The sequence below is a fragment of the Cherax quadricarinatus genome, chromosome 8 (genome assembly GCF_038502225.1).
Source record: "Cherax quadricarinatus isolate ZL_2023a chromosome 8, ASM3850222v1, whole genome shotgun sequence".
In the NCBI taxonomy this organism is placed as follows: Eukaryota; Metazoa; Arthropoda; class Malacostraca; order Decapoda; family Parastacidae; genus Cherax; species Cherax quadricarinatus.
In genome coordinates, this window is record NC_091299.1 from 4,165,275 (window position 1) to 4,186,146 (window position 20,872).

Sequence of the window (20,872 nt, forward strand, 5' to 3'; positions counted from 1 at the left end):
GGACTTTAAGCGAGATCAATTAGTGTCAAGGTGCTGCAGATGGTGAAAGTGAATTCTGTGTGCTCTCTTATATCATTATATTACATATATAAGAGGAAAGCTAAACTAGGAGTCATACAGAGAATGAGAAAATGAGAAGCAATCAGTTTCAATCCAAGGGAGAATATGTACAATTCCTTGTATCAAGAGTCTGTTACTGGCATAAAGACACCTCCCTTGAGAAACACGCTCACAAGTAGGACAATCTATTAAGACATGGTGAATTGAGCTTGGCCTGGCAGTCCTTGCAGCAAGATAATGGGTCTCTCTCCACATAGTATCTGTGAGAGTCACGAATGTCTGATTTGTAAATGTGCAAGTGTAGTTTGCCACACACAACAATGATGGAAAAATAGTCAGGAACCCAGCTGGAGTATGACAGAAAACAATCTGTTTTGCTCTAACTCAGACCAACGATGTTACCAGCAACTTCAGATGCTGAGAAAGCACTGGAAAATACTGTGGTTAAAACAAAAGCTGTGCCCCCCCCCCCTCTCCTCCTGGCAGGAAACTGAAAGGTCATGAAGAGCAGACTGAGAAGTTAAGTCCACATGTTTGTTGCCCTGAACATCAGCATGTCCAAACACACACACACAAAAAAAGCGCTTGATAGAAATACAACATAACCATTACTGTAAAATATGTGATGTACAATGAGATATAGGGAGTCAAATTTCTAGATAGCTTCTAATGTACTTTAGGATTCTGAAACAATGATGCAGTATGTATGATAGTGGCAAGTATTACACATAACTGCTGTGAAAATGCTGGCTAACTCCAGTAAGTGACCTTGAATTACCATAAAAAAAAATAACCTGCATACCTTAATTCACCTGGGGATTTGGAACGATTGGTGTACAGTGCAGTGGCACAGAAATGTGACTGAAAGTGTTCTAGGCAAAAAGAGTTCATAGCAGACATGCACACCTTTGGGTATGGAAGGGCAGAGGAACAAGCCTGAATTGTCAGAACATCCTAAAGAGGAAGGGAAAAGTATCATATAAAGCAGATGTCAAAAGGGAGGAGAGGATTTTAAGAGTATGAACAGAGATTAAAGGGCTACAATAAATGAGTTGACAATTAAGTCAACTAATCTTACTGATATCTGTGATTACTGTATTCTGAATATAAGAGGATTGAGAGGGTCATGAAAGTAAACAGAATAAAAGCCACAGGCATTGCTTTTATCCTACAGCTTTCCAAGAAATCTGGGGTAAAGTTTTAAGAAGCTTGAGCCAACTAAGACAAGTAGTCTCTAAGGATGTGATGAGAGACCTGGTGGCAGATGTAGATGTGCAGTGGGATGCATCGACTGAGATGTGTATGGTGAAGGACATGCACCCAGAAACGAGCAGCAACAGCATCAGACTCAGATGAGGTTTTAACACCAGCCTGACGGCCTGGTAATTCAACAATTAGAAAGCCAGGACATCTAACTATATCATACATTGGAATAAGACAATTGCAGAGAGGAACATTACTGTGATATTTTGCCTGTGGACAGGCTTCTTCAGTGGACCAAAAAGAGGCAGGTACTTTGAGCTGTTTTTTGCCGAAGTTATAACCCCTCTGGACCAAACAAGACTAAAAAGGTTTAAGAGGAAGACTAATGTAAGCATGAAGCCCCTGAACATGGATGCTATCTGGCAGAGAGTTGTTGGGTGGCACTTGTCCAGCATCATGTAAAATTTGGGCTTAGGCCTAGTTACAGAGGGAGAACCCCCCAAAACTACATTTTAATTCATGAATATATAATAATCAGTGTAGCATGAATCTACTAACAACATATACAATTAATTGAAATTAAATTATTTGAAGGAATATCACGTCTTTAATGTTTTAATGGAAATACACTACTGCTCTAATATGACATGCACCTTTACTACTCAAGTCAAGCTAAGGCAGTACTGTACTCTGATGCACAGCAGAAAAAGTGGAAAAAAGACAAGGCAGCAGAAGCCATTACAAATGTTTAGTTGTATAGTATGCTCATGAATGTTTCCATCTTCAAAAGCTCTAAAACCATTTCAGTGGGCAGCATTTTAATCAACATTTTCAAAGCAACTGCTAACAAAAACAAACTAACACCAGTATGAAAAATTCATATCCACAGGCACTTACAATCATGGTGCAAACGTTAGTAAAAAAATAAAATGCTTAGATTTTCTGTCCTTTGAGAGAATATCATGTAAAGTAAGGTGCTAACACTTCTAATCAAACCAGGTGTCAAATTTGCAGGAGGATATTAGGCATTAAGATGCTCTTAGGTAAAACTAGTTATTAAAATTTACATGAACTAAACATATAAGGATGAAAAATGCAACTGCCTCTTATTAATACATTCTATTATATGTGGGTACACAGTTATTTGAAATATAGAGTATAACTGTATTTTGTTAATACAATATGTAAGACAGGATAGCATACGAAAAATAGGTAAAATCTAAATTTTATATTACATAAATGATTTCTCTCCTAACTGACCTAATGCATAATCAGGTGTCCAAAGGACAGAAAATTCCAAACAGAAATAGTAAATATCTATGTTATTCTGAAAAAAAAAAAATCCAAATTTAGAGATTTTCAAAATTTTAGTTTTGAATTTTTGCTCTTAAGTGGTGAGGCAAGTGAGCACACAGCACCCATAAACAATGAATTATAATTTCCTAAGACTCCATGAGTTTCCCAATTAACATTTGTTATATATTTAGTATTACTATTCAGTATTAATGCAATAGAGTATATTTATAAAAATGTGGTACATTAAGCTATTATGCTCATATTCCATATCTTATCATTAAGCTATTATGCTCATATTCCATATCTTATATGCCTAAGATCTCAAAAACTTCATACCCTCTTCCTAATCCTTTTTGGGGTGTCCCCCTACACCAATTTTCATTCATGCCTTATTAATACACCCTTTAGTCAATCTATATTACTCATCTTTTCTCAACAACCATCCACCATGCCTTGAATTAATTCATACCTCATCTTTCAATTCATTCACTCACTATTCTCTGCCTAATACTCATACCACACATTGATCTTCAACATAGACATGTTCACTGCCTCCAGTCTCCTCACTGCAACATTAAAAAAACATGCTTCACACCCTTGCAAAAGTTGGTATAGTTGTATTCTGGTACCTTTTCTATTTTTTCATGCACTTATATGCATTTTTTTCACATTAAACATTCCACCTACTTTATTTCCCACATATATTCTATTACTCTCCTCATCATTCTTTTTTATTTCTTTAACACATTGGCTGTCTCCCACTGAGGCAGGGTGACCCAAAAAAGAAACACTTTCACCATCATTCAACACTTTTGCCATCATTCACACAAAATCACTGTCTTTGCAGAGGCAACCAGATATGACAGTTCAGATGTCACTCCAAACAGCCAATATCCCAAACCCCTCCTTTAAAGTGCAGGCATTGTACTTCCCACCTCCAGGACTCAAGTCCAGGTAACTGGTTTCCCTGAATCCCTTAACAAAATATTACCCTGCTCACACTCCAACAGCTCATTAGATCATATCTAACCAAAAAACATCTAGAACAAATTCAGATTTAGAAAGAATATAAAAAAATACTGAGCGATGTCACTAAGGCTGCTTAACATACATAATGTATTATGAATAAGGTTAAAAAAAAAAAAGACTGCTAGTGTGGTAGGAAAAGGTGTATACTTCAGAAAGCCTACTTATTATTTTCAGAAAGTTACACTTTATAAAAAGAAAAAATATAAAATGCACTGTATTATCATATTCATGAGGTACTTTATAGCAACCTGTGTTACAGCCGGCTAAAATTCAAGTCTTTAATGATGATAACTATCACAAATTTCCATGGCAAAATGAAGTAGGAATCAAATCCAAAAACACGTTAATACTGTACTACAATTTAGCTTAAGATTTATATTCACTGCTTAACCAAAGATGTTAAAAATCCAAAACACACACTCCATAAACAAACCAAAATGTTAAATACACTGTATGAATCTCAGAAAACTAATGGTTTATCATAAAAATATAAACACATACCTAATATGTACTTTACTAAGTTAAAGTTTAATGCAAAGCACTATACAATATGATTAAAATACTATTCGCATTGTTTTTTACCGAAACATAACTCTGCATGCCATACTATATTACAACAAATCAGATAAAACATCACCTAATGTGCATTAACGGAGCATTAATATATTACAATGAAAGGAAAAATAAATATCCCATATAAAAAAAAAAAAAAAAAAAAAAAAAAAAAAAAAAAAAAAAAAAAAAAAAAAAAAAAAAAAAAAAAAAGAGTACTGTATATACATGTACTATACAGCACTAAAACTATTACCACACACTACAAGACCACTTCAGTGCAACGAAAGCAGTAAAGCTTATTAAGCAAAATCATAAACATGTGTACAGTATAAACAAACAAATAAAAATAAGTGTTATTATAGCATTTTTAGTTAATTGCTGCGTGCCACTAATATCCGAAGCTGATGCCCCACAGCATGCATGATAAACACACGCCTGCAATGTGGCACTTACACAAAGCAGCATCAGGAAATAACTTTGAATGATTCTGTGGGCAAGGGTGATTTTTTTTACGAGATTGACAGCTTATTTCAACGATGGCACGAAGCTGCAAAAAAAAGGTGAGGTAGCCTAGTGTTGCTCACTGACGTGTACCTTTGCCTTGCAATTCTTGGGAACTCATTTTCGTAACATCTATTAAACTCTTGTGCAACTTGGTAAACGTGACCTGCAAAAAAAAAGAAAAAATCAAAATTAATTGCATAATTCATCATTTATTGTACGTATACACACATACATACTAGGTATATACAAGTTGTGTGTAATAAATAAATATATATGGTGGACCCTCGGTTATCGGTTGTTCCTGTTATTGGCCAACTCAGTGATCAGCCGGCTTTTCGGTTCCCGGTGATCGGCTGTTTCAGACACGCCTGTCCACCGGCTGGGGTCACTTGCACATCAGTTTGGCTGTCTCTCTCAGTGTGTGAGGAAGCTTCTACTCATACATCCAAACATTTTGCTTGTTTTCCATTGCTTTTAGTGGGTTTTTTGCAGTGCAACTGTGAAATAAGTAACCATGGTTCCAAAGAAAGTTCCTAGTAAATTTCCTGTGGTAAAGAAAGTGAGAAACACCATGGAATGCAGGAAGTATAGCAGGCATGCAGGGAGTGTAGCAGACATACAGGGAGTGTAGCAGGCATGCAGGGAGTGTAGCAGGCATGCAGGAAGTGTAGCAGGCATGCAGGAAGTGTAGCAGGAAGTGTAGCAGGAAGTGTAGCAGGTATGCAGGAAGTGCAGCAGGCCTGCAGGGAGTGTAGCAGACATGCAGGGAGTGTAGCAGACATGCAGGGAGTGTAGCAAGCATGCAGGAAGTGTAGCAGGCACGCAGGTAGTGTAGCAGACATGCAGGCAGTGTAGCAGACATGCAGGGAGTGTAGCGGGCATGCAGGAAGTGTAGCAGGCATGCAGCGACTGTAGCAGACATGCAGGAAGTGTAGCAGGCATGCAGCGACTGTAGCAGACATGCAGGAAGTGTAGCAGGCATGCAGGAAGTGTAGCAGGCATGCAGCAACTGTAGCAGACATGCAGGAAGTGTAGCAGGCATGCAGCGACTGTAGCAGACATGCAGGAAGTGTAGCAGGCATGCAGCGACTGTAGCAGACATGCAGGAAGTGTAGCAGGCATGCAGGAAGTGTAGCAGGCATGCAGGAAGTGTAGCAGGCATGCAGGAAGTGTAGCAGACATGCAGGAAGTGCAGCAGGCCTGCAGGGAGTGCAGCAGACATGCAGGGAGTGTAGCAGACATGCAGGGAGTGTAGCAAGCATGCAGGAAGTGTAGCAGGCATGCAGGTAGTGTAGCAGACATACAAGAAGTGTAGCAGGCATGCAAGGAGTGTAACAGTCATACAGGGAGTGTAGCAGACATGCAGGAAGTGTAGCTGGCATTCCAGAAGCCAGCATTAGTCTTCAATAAAGGTATATAATACTGATTTTAATTGTTAAAAAAGTTATTTTTTGTTAATATTTTTGTTGGGAACGGATTAATTGTATTTACATTAATTCTCATGGGAAATATTATTTCGTTTTTGGCCATTTCAGTTTTAGGCTGAGCTGGAACATATTATGGCTGATAACCAAGGGTCCACTGTATACATGTATTTAAAAATTTTGATACAGTAAAAAAAAACTTTTAATAAAGAATTCCCCCCAAAATGCTGACGGATGTACAGTGGACCCCCGCATAACGATGGCATCGCATAGCGATTTTTCCGCATAACGATTACTTTTATCGCAAAATTTTTGCCCCGCATACCGATTAAAAACCCGCATACCGATTTTCGTCCGAGACGCGTCCAATGTGCCCTCAGCCAGCCTCACATGTGCCGCTCCGTCCCATTGTTTACCAGCCAGCCTCCGCGGTAACATCCAAGCATACACTCGGAATATTTCGTATTATTACAGTATTTTCGGTGCTGTTTCTGGAAAATAAGTGACCATGGGCCCCAAGAAAGCTTCTAGTGCCAACCCTACACCTCAAAGGGTAAGAATTACTATAGAGATGAAGAAAGAGATAATTGATAAGTATGAAAGTGGAGTGCGTATAGCCGACCTAGTCAAGCTGTACAAGAAACCCCAATCAACCATCGCTACTATTGTGGGCACCAGAAAGACAATCAAGGAAGCTGTTCTTGCCAAAGGTTCAACTGTGTTTTCGAAACAAAGATCGCAATTGATGGAAGATGTTGAGAGACTCTTATTGGTGTGGATAAATGAAAAACAGATAGCAGGAGATAGCGTCTCTCAAGCGATCATATGTGAAAAGGCTAGGAAGTTGCATGACGATTTAATTAAAAAAATGCCTGCAACTAGTGATGATGTGAGTGAATTTAAGGCCAGCAAAGGTTGGTTTGAGAGATTTAAGAAGCGTAGTGGCATCCATAGTGTGATAAGGCATGGTGAGGCTGCCAGTTCGGACCACAAAGCGGCTGAAAAATATGTGCAGGAATTCAAGGAGTACATAGAAACTGAAGGACTGAAACCTGAACAAGTGTTTAATTGTGATGAAACAGGCCTGTTCTGGAAGAAAATGCCAAGCAGGACCTACATTACTCAGGAGGAAAAGGCACTCCCAGGACATAAGCCTATGAAAGACAGGCTTACTTTGTTGATGTGTGCCAATGCTACTGGTGATTGCAAAGTGAAGCCTTTATTAGTGTATCACTCTGAAACTCCCAGAGCGTTCAGGCAAAAGAATGTCCTCAAGGATAATTTGTGTGTGCTGTGGAGGGCAAACAGTAAGGCATGGGTCACTAGGGAATTTTTCTATAACTGGTTACACCATGCATTTGCCCCCAATGTGAAAAATTACCTAACTGAAAAGAAATTAGAACTTAAGTGCCTCCTGGTGTTAGACAATGCCCCTGGTCATCCTACAGACGTGTCAGAGCGACTTTATGGGGACATGAGCTTCATTAAGGTGAAGTTTTTGCCTCCTAATACCACTCCTCTCCTGCAGCCCATGGACCAGCAGGTTATTTCCAACTTCAAGAAACTGTACACAAAAGCTCTGTTTGAAAGGTGCTTTGTAATGACCTCAGAAACTCAACTGACTCTAAGAGAGTTTTGGAGAGATCACTTTAATATCCTCAATTGTGTAAACCTTATAGGTAAGGCTTGGGAGGAAGTGACAAAGAGGACCTTGAACTCTGCTTGGAAGAAACTGTGGCCAGAATGTGTAGACAAAAGGGATTTTGAAGGGTTTGAGGCTAACCCTGAGAATCCTGTGCCAGTTGAGGAATCCATTGTGGCATTGGGAAAGTCCTTGGGGTTGGAGGTTAGTGGGGAGGATGTGGAAGAGTTGGTGGAGGAGGACAATGAAGAACTAACCACTGATGAGCTGCTAGATCAACTTCAACAGCAAGAGGCCACACCTGAGGAAATTGCTTCGGAGGAGGGGAGAGAGAAATTGAAGAAGTTGCCTACTTCAAAGATTAAGGAAATCTGTGCAAAGTGGCTTGAAGTGCAAACCTTCATGGATGAAAATCACCCTCACACAGCTATTGCAAGCCGTGCTGGTGATTATTACACTGACAATGTTGTGAAACACTTTAGGCAAGTCATAAAGGAACGAGAGGTACAGGCCACTATGGACAGATATCTTGTGCGAAAGAAGTCCAGTGACTCTGAAGCTGGCCCTAGTGGCATTAAAAGAAGAAGGGAAGTAACCCCAGAAAAGGACTTACTACCTCAAGTCCTAATGGAAGGGGATTCCCCTTCTAAACACTAACACACTCTCTCCCCTCCTCCCATCCCATCAATCATCACCAGATCTTCAATAAAAGTAAGTGTCATTTAATTGTGCATGCCTTTTTCAGTTTGTGTGTATTAAAATTAACATTTCATGTGGTAAAAAAAATTTTTTTTCATACTTTTGGGCGTCTTGCACGGATTAATTTTATTTCCATTATTTCTTATGGGGAAAATTGATTCGCATAACGATTATTTCGCATAACGATGAGCCCTCTTGCACGGATTAAAATCGTTAACCGGGGGTCCACTGTATCTATAAGATTCCCTGTAAAATTTGCGATAAAGTCTATTACAGCCAAACTGGTGAAAGTCTTGAACTTAGATTAAAACAGCATAAATATAGCATTAGAACTGGACAAGATTCTAATGCTCTATTTATTCATGTGAGAGATTTTAACCATCTAACTGATTTTCAAAAAGTCGAGAAAGTTGTATCAAGCAAGTCCATGGTCAAGAAGAAAATTGAGTCATCTTTCATAAAAAGCAGTTTTGAAAATAATATGAATATTTCCTTTGGTTTATATAAATTAGATTCATTTATAATTAATAAAATTTGGGAAGAATTTAACCCTTTGAGGGTCGACAGGCCCTCTCCGAAACTCGTTCTCAGGGTCGGCCAAATTTAAAAAAAAAAAAAATTATTTTCTCTTATGAAAAGATAGAGAATCTTTTCCCGATCATAAGGACACCAAAAGTTTGAAATTTGATGGAAAACTTACGGAATTATGCTCTCGCAAAGTTAGTTGTCTCGGCGATGTTTACGCACCGGCGATTTTGCCCACTTTGAGCCCCATTTTCGGCCAATTCCGCTGTACTAGTTGACAAAAAACATGAATATTTCGCTAGAACTCCGTTTTTTCTATCGAATGGGTGCAAGAAACCACCCATTTATGAAATTCAACTATCCAGTACAGTGGTCAGAATTTAGCAATTTTGCCAATTTCACACAAATTTCAAAAGATGCCAATTTCCGAATAGGGTCCAGAATAAACAAGAAAGACATTCCTGGCACTAAAATGGCATTTCCTCTGGTCATTAGTCACGTCTCAAGGCCCTTCATATTCTTTTGCTTTCCACTTTGAATTTTTATTCTCACAAAAATATAAGATTTACTGTTATGCAGACTACTGCATTAGTGTAAAAAATGGTATAAATATTATTGGTGCACTTGTGAAAGAATATTAGACTCACCAGTTGACGTGTATTGCACGCTTGGCACGATTTGTTTACTTTTGAAATTTGGTAAAAATCGAACATTTCTGCTACTTTGAGCTCAATTTCAAGGTACCTTTCATTGTAAAACCAGTCAAAATCATCTCAATTTCTGTAATATGTCTTCCATTCTATAAAATGAGACCAAGAAAACTAGAATACAACAATAAATACCATACGAAAATACAGTGCAAAGTCGCTGTTTTATTCCAAAAAAATGGTCAAAGGTTTTTTTTCTCATTATGCACTGTGTGCTGCAGGATTTTTTTTAGACTGTGCACACTGACCACATAGACCCATTCTTTCATATGAAGGCCTACCAGCTTTCTCCCACTAGATTTGAGGGCGCTAGAATTTAGGCGTACTAGTACGTCAAAAACCCTGGGTCGTAAGCCGTACTAGTACGTCCGAAACCCTCAAAGGGTTAATAATACATTGGACAAACAATAAATCTTAATTCTTGGGTAGAGTACTTGGGTTGGGCAAATATTTTGTTAGTGGTATGTCGTGAAGGACCTGACTAGTTGGGGCCAGCAGGCCTGCTGCAGTGTTCCTTTCTTATGAGTCGGGTGTTGTCGCATGTCAAGTGTTGCTTTGTTGTGGGTGTGATGGTGAGGTGTGGTCTCAACCTTTTATATGCCTTTCTTACACTTACAAAAGCATTTACAATACACTTACATAAATGTTTGAGTTGGGAGCTGTACGAAACTCGGGGTAACACTGTAATGTATATTAGAGCTGATTTCCTCTATTCTGTTTATTTCAATATACAGTACACTACTGTATAAGAATTTAAAAATATACCAGAAATGTTATAAATGGTGCAAAAGTGACATTAAAGCAAAATCATCAAAGATGACTGACACAAACTCGCCACCATTATAGTATGCTCCTCACTTAGCGATGAATTCGTTTAACAACATGGTCTCAGGAACGGAACTCCGTCGTTAAGTGAGGAGAGGCTGTATATAAATTTAGCAAAATTATTGGCAAGCAATATTTAATTTAGCCTGAACCTAAATTATGTTACTGAATAACCTGCGGTTATATTTGAACATCACCAAACCTGCTGCCTGGATAACTTTCTGACATCAGTGATTTGAAATCTGACTTTGCTGGATACCATAAATCTTTCTAATGAATACAGAAAAAGAGTCACTGATTTGTGAAAAGTCTCCGCAATAAAGATACCCAAGAGTTGCACATGCGTCTTATTCATCCAACTGCAAGAAGACACAGGTAGAATATCAGGAAGGTACAGATGGATCAACACTGGCCAGTAGCAAGCCACAAATGGATCAACACATGCAGTGTGACCAGTTGCAGGCCACAAGTGGACCAACATTATGGCCAGCTGAAAGAGGTCACAAATGGTGCATATCAAGTGTGGCCAGCTACAAGTAGAGCATCACAAGTGTGGCCAGCTACAAGAGGCCATAAGTGGCACATCACAAGTGTGGCCAGCTACAAGAGGCTACAAGTGGAGTATCACAAATGTGGCCAGCTACAAGAGGCCACAAATGGCACATCACAAGTGTAGCCAGCTGTAAGAGGCTACAAGTGGAGTATCACAAATGTGGCCAGCTACAAGAGGCCACAAATGGCACATCACAAGTGTGGCCAGCTGTAATAGGCTTCAAGTGGAGCATCACAAGTGTGGCCAGCTGTAATAGGCTTCAAGTGGAGCATCACAAGTGTGGCCAGCTGTAATAGGCTTCAAGTGGAGCATCACAAGTGTGGCCAGCTGCAAGAGGCTACAAGTGAAGCATCACAAAGTGTGGTCAGCTACAAGAAGCCAAAGTGGCACATCACAAGTGTGGCCAGTTGCAAGAGGCCAGAAGTGGCACATCACAAGTGTGGCCAGTTACAGTTATTATAATCTTGGGAAGCGCTAAACCCGTAGATTAATACAACGCAAGTAGGGGGGATGGAAGGGATTCAGGGTCAATTCAGGGAACCGAAGCACAGATCCAATTCCCTAGATCAAGAGCCCCTCACCAGCTTCAAGGAACCTCCATAGAGGGGTGGCCAGTTGCAAGAGGCCACAAGTGGCACATCGTGGCCACCTGCGGAAACCCACAACCAGCTTATCAGACAGTTGAGAAGACATTTAACACTTGGTGGCACAGATGCTACTCTCTAACCCAGCCAAGCTGCCAGAGTAACCTGGTCAACTCAGTATGAGCCGCCAGTTACTATACAACTGGTATCATACACATGGACGATACTATACAAGTGGTTTTAAATTTAAGAGACTGGCCACAGGCAGAGCTCCTCCACAACAACGCCAAGAACACCCCCAGCGCCAAACCTTTTTCACATTTCCCCTACTCCAAACCTTTCCATGGCGCCTTTTAACTACCGGAATCCCTCCACATAAACTTTGTGACCATACAGCACATTCGAGAGCGCTAATCTATTTATTAATTACTAAAATAAGTCATATATTACTTGGCCCCCTGGACGTCTTCAATGTTTACACCACCGCCGTGACGCCGACGCCACTAACAAGTTGTCGTATAAACTCGAATATAAAACATTGCATGTATTTACAGAATCCAGCTCTGAAACTTTATTTTTTATATTATTACAAATGAAAATCAATCTAATTCATGCCACAAAATTTATTATATGGGAATCCGATAGCGTGTATTATCCCTGATTAAGGATTCCTCTTGTTGACTAATATATAGACATATATACCTAAAATGCGATAATTCTTGCTGCTGTTACATGTACAATATCATTAACTACGCGATTATGAAGAAATTATTGCACTTAAATTATCCCAGGTATGAAAAAAACTGTAATAATCTTGCGTCTGGCAAGTGGAGGCGCCGGTATGGTGGAAATTACCATTATCAAAGTGTCTCGAATATTTGAGGAGGAAGGAAACATTCTTCAGGTTAATAACCCCGGAGTGTCATTAACCGCGATGGATTATTGACCATGGAGAGTTATTAACCTAATATGAACTAACAAAATCATTGGACGACCATGGGTCCTCCTCCCAGGACGCGACTCCGAAGGGAAACCTTGCAGTAGTTGGGCGTGTTTCTTTTTCTTCTTCCTCCAATTTTTCGTTTATTGGAGTGTCCCGTAGCTCGATTGCTAGCGAACTCGGCTAGCAATCCAGTACGGCTGGAAAAACATTAGAATGTGTTTCCAAAAGACACCTGCTGCTCCTGTTCTCTTATCAGTAAAATAGGTACCTGGGTGTTAGTCGACTGGTGTGGGTCGCATCCTGGAGAGACAAAACTGGCTTAAGTAAGTTTATTCAGGTATACACAAATACAGTTACATAGAATTATCATACATAGCAGCATATGTGTAGATAACCTAGGATAACCCAAAAAAGTCAGACAGAGTGACTTATTTCCATTGGGGTCCTTTTACCTTATTATTGTAATATAAAGGTTATAATATTTTCTTATTATTCTACAATGAAGATAACATCTTATTGTCATACTAAAAAGACTATCTACTACACGAGGGTCATTAAGACTATCTACAATACGAGGGTCATTACTAGGAATAAGGTAAAATTTACACGTATGTTAGCTAAAAAATAGAAAATCATTCCCCTCCCTTTCTGTAGCTACATTCATCAGACACCTTTTGGCACTCTTCTTGAACTGGTTCATGCTATGACTGGCTTTGACATGTGCGGGTAGTCTGTTCCATTTCTTTATTGCTGTACAATATTAGGTGTTTGATGCCTGGCCACTGACTGTGGCTACTACAAAGTTGTGTTCTCTCCCCCTAGTACTATGATTGCTTTGGCTCCCAACCTTAACAAAATTGATAGCAAGATATTCTGGACACTGTTTGTGAGCAATTTTATAAACATGATTTAGCTTCAGTTGTTTTACTCTGTCTTCAACATTCAGCACATCTAACTGCTGTAATTCATCCTGGCCTACATGTTCTCTTGGTCCCAGCCCCAGGATGATAAGATAAGATAAGATAAGATTTCGTTCGGATTTTTAACCCCGGAGGGTTAGCCACCCAGGATAACCCAAGAAAGTCAGTGCGTCATCGAGGACTGTCTAACTTATTTCCATTGGGGTCCTTAATCTTGTCCCCCAGGATGCGACCCACACCAGTCGACTAACACCCAGGTACCTATTTGCTGCTAGGTGAACAGGACAACAGGTGTAAGGAAACGTGTCGAAATGTTTCCACCCGCCGGGAATCGAACCCGGGCCCTCCGTGTATGAAGCGGGAGCTTTAGCCACCAGGCCACCGGGCCATCTGAATCTTACGATTTTGTTCTGGGTGATTTGCAGTCTATCTTTCAGTTTTTTTGTCAAGGCAGAGTACCATGAAGAGCAAGCGTAATCCATATGGCATTGTATAAGGGCTAGACATAGGGTCCTGCGAGCCTCAGTAGGTAGACACTGTGCTTGTCTATACAGGAACTTCAGTCTGGCATTCGCTTTCTTTACTACACTGTTCCCTATCAATTCTCCTGACATGCATGGATCAAAGGGGATTCCCAGATATTTTACTGATGAAACCAAAGTGATGGGCTCCCCATTACACTGAACATTAAAATTATTTACTCTTCTCAGTTTATGTTTCGTGCCAAAGAGAATGGCTTCAGTTTTCCCTAGGTGTAATGATAGTTTGTTGTCTACTAACCATTTGCTGCAGGACTCCAGTTCCAGTGTTAAAGCATTAACAATATCTTGTGGGTCTTTACCTGTCACTAACAGAGCACTGTCATCTGCATACAGTAGGAGTTTGCACTTGACACTGATAGGCATATCATTGACATAACATAAGAATAATAAGGGACCCAGAATACTACCTTGGGGAACTCCACATGTTATCGGCAGGGGTTCTGATTCCGTTTTGTTGATTTTGACTATTTGTCTCCTGTTGCTAAGGTAGGACTTAAACCAGTCTACAGAACCTATACCGATAGCTTGAAGTTTCTTACATATTATATTGTGGTTGACAGTATCGAAGGCCTTTTGCAGGTCTAAGGTTACATACCTATGAGGTTCCCCTTTGACATTTCAGTTCTCAGGTAATCCATCAGATTAATAAGGGAGGTGTCGGTTGAGTAGGATCTTCTAAAGCCCGATTGATAGCTATGGAGAATGCTGTTGTCATTAAGGTACTTAACTACTTCAAAGTTTATTCTCTATAAGGATTACAATGCTGAGTTTACAGAAATTTGGTTATTGTTTGGTAGTAAAATTGTGATTACAGAGTGTACCACTAGAACGCTTAGCATGGCTAGGCATTTCGGGCATACTTAGTTTTATTCTTAATTGTAAAATATTACAAATTATGAGGTAAGTTGGTATTATGGCTAAGTGACTAAATACTAGTTTGTGAGTTTAGCAATGTGAATGATTTTGTTTTGGCACAGTATATAGTTTCAGTATTGGAGTATCACAGGATTCATTATTTTAAGACTGAGATTAATATTTCTGTTTATGGTCAAATGAGTGAGTGAGTGTAAGTGTGAACCACCAGGTGGTATTCGTGTAGTTAGTTGACGGGGTGTATCAGGGAGATAAGATGTTTTCTAATGGTAGTTTTGAAGGTGATGAATGTGTCTGCAGTTCTAGAGTTCTCAGGTAGGGTATTCCAGATTTTAGGGCCTTTGACATACATTGAATTTTTGTAAAGGTTTAGTCGGACACGGGGAATGTCGTAGAGATGTTTGTGTCTGGTGTTATGCCTGTGGGTTCTGTCACAACTATCAAGAAAGCATTTTAGGTCAAGGTTGATATTAGAGTTTAAGGCCCTGTAGATATAGATTGCACAGTAGTAAGTGTGGATGTACTGAACTGGGAGTAAGTTTAGATCTATGAAGAGTGGGTGGGTGTGTTGCCAGGGATGGGATTTAGTGATTATTCTTACTGCAGCTTTTTGTTGGGTTATTATTGGCTTTAGGTGTGTTGCTGCAGTTGATCCCCAAGCACAAATAGCATAGGTGAGGTATGGATAAATAAGTGAGTGGTATAGTGTGAGAAGGGCATTTTGCGGCACGTAGTATCGTATCTTGGAGAGGATCCCAACCGTTTTGGATACTTTTTTGGCTATATGCTGGATATGGGTGCTGAAATTCAGGTTGTTGTCAAGGTATAAGCCTAGGAATTTTCCCCCATTATTTCTGGTAATTAGAGTGTTGTCAATCTTAATGTTAATTTGTGCATCTCCTGCTCTGCTACCAAACATAATATAGTAGGTTTTGTCAGTGTTAATTAAGCGTAAGTTTATTGGCTGTCATCCAAGTCGATATTTTAATCAGCTCCTCATTCACAATGGTGTTGAGGGTGGCAAGATTAGGGTGAGAGATGACATAAGTCGTGTCATCAGCAAAGAGAATGGGTTTCAGGTGTTGGGATACGTTTGGAAGGTCATTGATGTATATGAGGAAGAGCAGGGGACTAAGGACACTTCCCTGCGGAACTCCAGTATCAAGTGGCCGTGTTGCTGATGCTGTGTCTTTAATGGTGACGTACTGATACCTATTAGTAATGTAAGATTTGAAATAACCAAGCGCATGGCCTCTTATACCGTAGTGATCAAGTTTGTGGAGTAGGATGTCGTGGTCTACTGTGTCAAAAGCTTTTCTTAGGTCAATAAAAATTCCTAGTAGATATTCCTTATTTTCCAATGCTGTGTAAAGCAGATCTCGCATTTTTATGATTGCATCATTAGTGCTTTTATTTTTCCTGAATCCAAACTGGCAGGGGTTGAGTATGTTTTGAGCCGTTATAAATGAATACAGTCTCCTGTGCACGAGTTTCTCAAAGATTTTGGATAGCAATGGTAAGTTAGATATTGGCCTATAGTTGTTTAGTCTGTAGGGTCACCACCTTTATGTATTGGTGTAACCCTTGCCATCTTGAGTAGTTTCGGGAAGGTGCTAGTCTCTAGTGACTTGTTAAAAAGTAATGAAATAGCATGCGAAAGGACATGGGCCGCTCGCTTGTACAGTAATGATGGGACATGAGACAGATTCCCCGAGTTATTTTTAAGTGACTTTATGATCTCAATGACTTCCGTGGGCTCAGTTGGTGCAAGATAGAAGGAATTAGGGAAATTCCCATCTAGGTAGTCCCCGGCATGGGCATTGGTATGTGGGATTTTACTGGCGAGATTAGATCCTATGTTTGAGAAGAAGTCGTTTATCTTGTTAGCTGTGTCAGTGGGATGTAGTGGTGTTTCATTAGGTTTAGTTAGGACAATATTCTTGGTTTTTCTCAGTTTGTGGGTCCCTAGAATCTGAGAGAGTGTTTTCCAGGTCTTTTTTATATCTCCTCTAGTGTCTGTGAATCTACTGGAGTAGTATAGTTGTTTGGCTTTTTTTATTACTTTGGTGAGAGCTGATGAATAGTGTTTAAGAGTATCTTTGTGTATTAAGCCCTGTCTATATTGCTTTTCATATTGGTGTTTCTTGTCAATGGATTTCAGAATGGTGCTGGTTAGCCATGGGCAACCAAGCCGTTTGTTTGTGATCTGTTTTGTTTTTATAGGACAATGTTTGTTGTATAGTCTAAGTAATTTGTTAAGAAAAATGTCTGTCCAGTCATCAATACCATTGGCCTTGGAGAATTCTGTAGGCCAATCAACAGTCTCTAGGTCAGCTGTGAACTTCCTTACTGAGGCCTCGTCATGGAGTCTAAATGAGACTTTGTTGTATTCAAGTGGTGGTTTACTAATGTTTGTCAGGAGGAAGGTAGGGTAGTGGTCTGTAGTGCTATCTGTGATTATCCCTGATTTAAGGGGGGCTAGTATATTGGTCCATATGTGGTCTATTATGGTTGCACTTGTCTCAGTGAGCCTGGTTGGTTTAGTTATTGTTGGTATGAGAAGTGTGTTGTTCATATTGTTGATGAAATCAGTTACAGGCTGATCATCTAGTAAGCCAAGGTTGATGTTGAAGTCTCCAGCTAAGAGAAGGTGGTGCTTATTCATTTGTCTGTTTGTTATTAGTGACTTTAATTTCTCACTGAAATTTGGGATGTTTGTGTGAGGTATCCGGTAAATGGCACCGATTGTTATAGGCGTCTTAAGGTTTTTTACAGTAAAATTAGCAAAAATGTATTCCCCATATTCATCACTAAAGCAAGTGGTGCTAAGACAAGATAATTGGTTAGAGTAATAGATTGCAATACCACCCCCAACTTGGTTTGGTCTGCAGTTGTGAATTGCTGTGTATCCTGGTAGAGGGTAGATATCTATTGTGTCCTGCTTAAGCCAGGTCTCAGTAAGAATAATGCAGGAGAAGGGTGTCTTTAGTGATTCAAGGAGTGCTAGGAGGTCATCATAGTGTTTGCTTAAGGACCTGATGTTGTAGTTAAGTACTGATAGACTTTTAGCATTGTTTAGGATAGTGGTGGCTTGTGATGCTGTGTAATAAAGGCAGTTACTTTCCAATAGGTTTTGATTGGGTGTCAGATTATGGAGGTTTAGATCAGGGTCAACGTGATCAATCATCTTCTAGGTTTAAATTATGGTTATTTATATCCTGAGTTGTGTGTTGAGTTCTAGTACTGATATCTGTAGTGGTAGGAAGTTTGGACAAGTATATAGCTAGAGTATTTTGGTCATGTAGGGTATAGTCACTACTACACATAATGAAGTTGATGTTGTCTATGTGTTGTGCTGGAATGAACTAAAGTACAACTAGGTATAAACTAGTAATATAAAAATACACCGCCCTCTCCAGAATTTTAGATATTATACTGAGTATACTAACAGGCCTATAGTTGCTTACATCAGACCTACTATTTTTCTTGAAGATAGGAGTAACTCTGGCCTCCTTGAACCCCTCCGGTACGGTATTAGTGGTGATTGATAGATTTATTATGTGAGCAATAGGGATTGACAGTTCAGAAGCACCATCTTTTAGGAACTTAGACGGGATGTTATCAGGGCCTGTGCTCTTAGTTGGGTTTAACCTGCTTAGTTCTTTTTGAATGAAGTCATGAGATACACTTACTAGTTGACAACTGTTTGGGTTTACCCCTCTATTGGTATAGTATGTTTGAAACTTATCAGAGTCTGTGTTAAAGGTATTTGATGCAGCTGGTAATTTACTTACTAGTGTTGATGCAACAGATGTGTAGTAGGAATTAAAGCAATTTGCCACCTTAGATGTTTCGTGTTTTTTTTAGTTTAATATGTTTATTATGCACCCCATACCCATCCTGTGGGCGGTAGTCAAAGGATTACAGAGGTACATAATTGGTCCAGGGACTGGACTCCAAAGTTTTGATAGCTGAGCAAGTTACAGAGGTAATGAACTCACAATTTACAAAGGTAATGAACTCACAATTTACAAAGGTAATGAACTCCAGGTAGGTCTGGTCACAATCATGACAAGTTATAAAGGTATTTACAGATTACAGAGGTATGTAATGGGTCCAGGGACTGGGCCCCCAAAGTTTTGATAGCTGAACTAGGTACAAAGGTAATGAGCTCACAAGTTACAAAGGTAATGAATTCTTTAATTTTAGTTAGTTTAATATGTTTATTATGCACCCCATACCCATCCTGTGGGCGGTAGTCAAAAGATTACAGAGGTACATAATTGGTCAAGGGACTGGACTCCAAAGTTTTGATAGCTGAGCAAGTTACAAAGGTAATGAACTAGATCTGGTCATAATCATGACCAAGTTACAAAGGTAATGAGCTCCAGGTAGAGCTGGTCACACTCATGAATAATTGCAAAGGTAATGAATCATAAACACATTAATCATGAGAATTTACAAAGGTAATGAGCTCCAGGTAGAGCTGGTCACAATCATGACAAGTTTCAAAGGTAATGAATGATAAACACGTTATCACATGATTACAATAATAGACAAATTACAGAGTAATGAGCAGTTAACAAACATAGTAGGGAATTCATCCATTGCCCAACAACAGATGTTGCTAGGTGCCTGTCTCTCCTCGGCAGACGGCCATTGCAAACAGCAGCAAGTTGCCCAGGTATCTGCTGCTTGCACGAGCACCATCGACCCTCCCCAAGAGGTCCAAGAAGCCAGTGACTCCGTTAGCAGCCCGATGGAGAGCTGCCCTAGGGACATGTCAGTGTCCTAGTGGACGCCAAGTTGATTGAAGATCCCAGGCCCTCGTGTGCACGGATGTTGAAGCTTGAGGAACTGAGTACACACTGCCTGTGGCACACCTGACAGCTGCCTCGCGGTCGAACTCCACGATGCTGTCCCTGTAGTAGAAGTTCTTGTGATCCCGGCACTCCCTGCAGTGCCATCGCTGACATCGTGGGTTAGGGGAGAAGTACTCTCTACAGATAGGGTGGCGCTGGTAGTTGGGTGGGTGAGGCGGGAAAGACGGGCAGGGGTGAGGCGTTGTGAATGAGTCACACGCCCTCCCCCTCCCCCCCAGCGGAGAGGGGGGGGAGGCGCTGACTGGTCCTGACTCAACAACACCAAACCCTCTAAAACTGCACAACACTTCAACTATTTACACTCAAACGATGCACTGGGATGTCCGTTCGCTGCTCTGGTATCTTCTCAAAGCATTCACACTGAGTTCTGTTAAGTAGGGACCTGGTCAGCCTCTTTGACCAGGAGCTATCCTTGAAAATCCCGCAGCTAGCCCGCTACACAACCTACTTAAGAATGGTTACTTACGTTTATACATGGCTACAATCATGAACAAATTATAGTGTAGTGAGCAATTCACACTTCCACACCCGGTCACAACTGTAATGAGTTATTGGTGCAAATATTGATTGTCACATACACACACACACACACACACACACACACACACACACACACACACACACACACACACACACACACACACACACACACACACAAGTTACAAAGGTAATGAATCAGGGTTACAGTCATGAAGTATACACACACACACACACACACACACACACACACACACACACACACAGATAAAAAGCTCATGGAGCAGGGAGAGAGAGGACCTAGTAGCAATCAATGAAGAGGCGGGGCCAGGAGCTATGACTCGACCCCTGCAACCACAAATAGGTGAGTACAAACAAATAGGTGAGTACACACACACACACACATGCACGCACACACACACACACACACACACACACACACACACACACACACACACACACACACACACACACACACACACACACACACACACACTCACACTCACACACACACACACACACACACACACACACACACACACACACACACACACACACACACACACACACACACACACACACACACGCAACCACAAATAGGTGAGTACACACACATCTTCTTGGACTG

General features: G+C 40.3%; 1 protein-coding gene across 6 annotated transcripts in view; it reads right to left on the bottom strand.

The window, feature by feature from the left end:
* G9a (histone-lysine N-methyltransferase G9a) overlaps positions 1 to 12,111 on the bottom strand; it is a 127,425-nt gene extending 115,314 nt beyond the window's left edge. For 4 of the 6 annotated variants that reach the window (XM_070082781.1, XM_070082780.1, XM_070082779.1 and 1 more), the window contains exons 1-2: positions 12,057 to 12,111; positions 4,738 to 4,810 (exon numbers count right to left, since the gene is read on the bottom strand). In XM_070082781.1, coding sequence (XP_069938882.1) covers positions 4,738 to 4,765 — 28 coding nt within the window. In that variant the 5' untranslated portion in view covers positions 4,766 to 4,810; positions 12,057 to 12,111. Of the gene's footprint in view, positions 1 to 4,596; positions 4,698 to 4,737; positions 4,811 to 11,603; positions 11,834 to 12,056 lie in introns of those variants that run through there. The other 2 variants (XM_070082778.1, XM_070082782.1) reach the window with 2 other exon arrangements.
* Between the last annotated feature and the right edge of the window lie 8,761 nt (positions 12,112 to 20,872).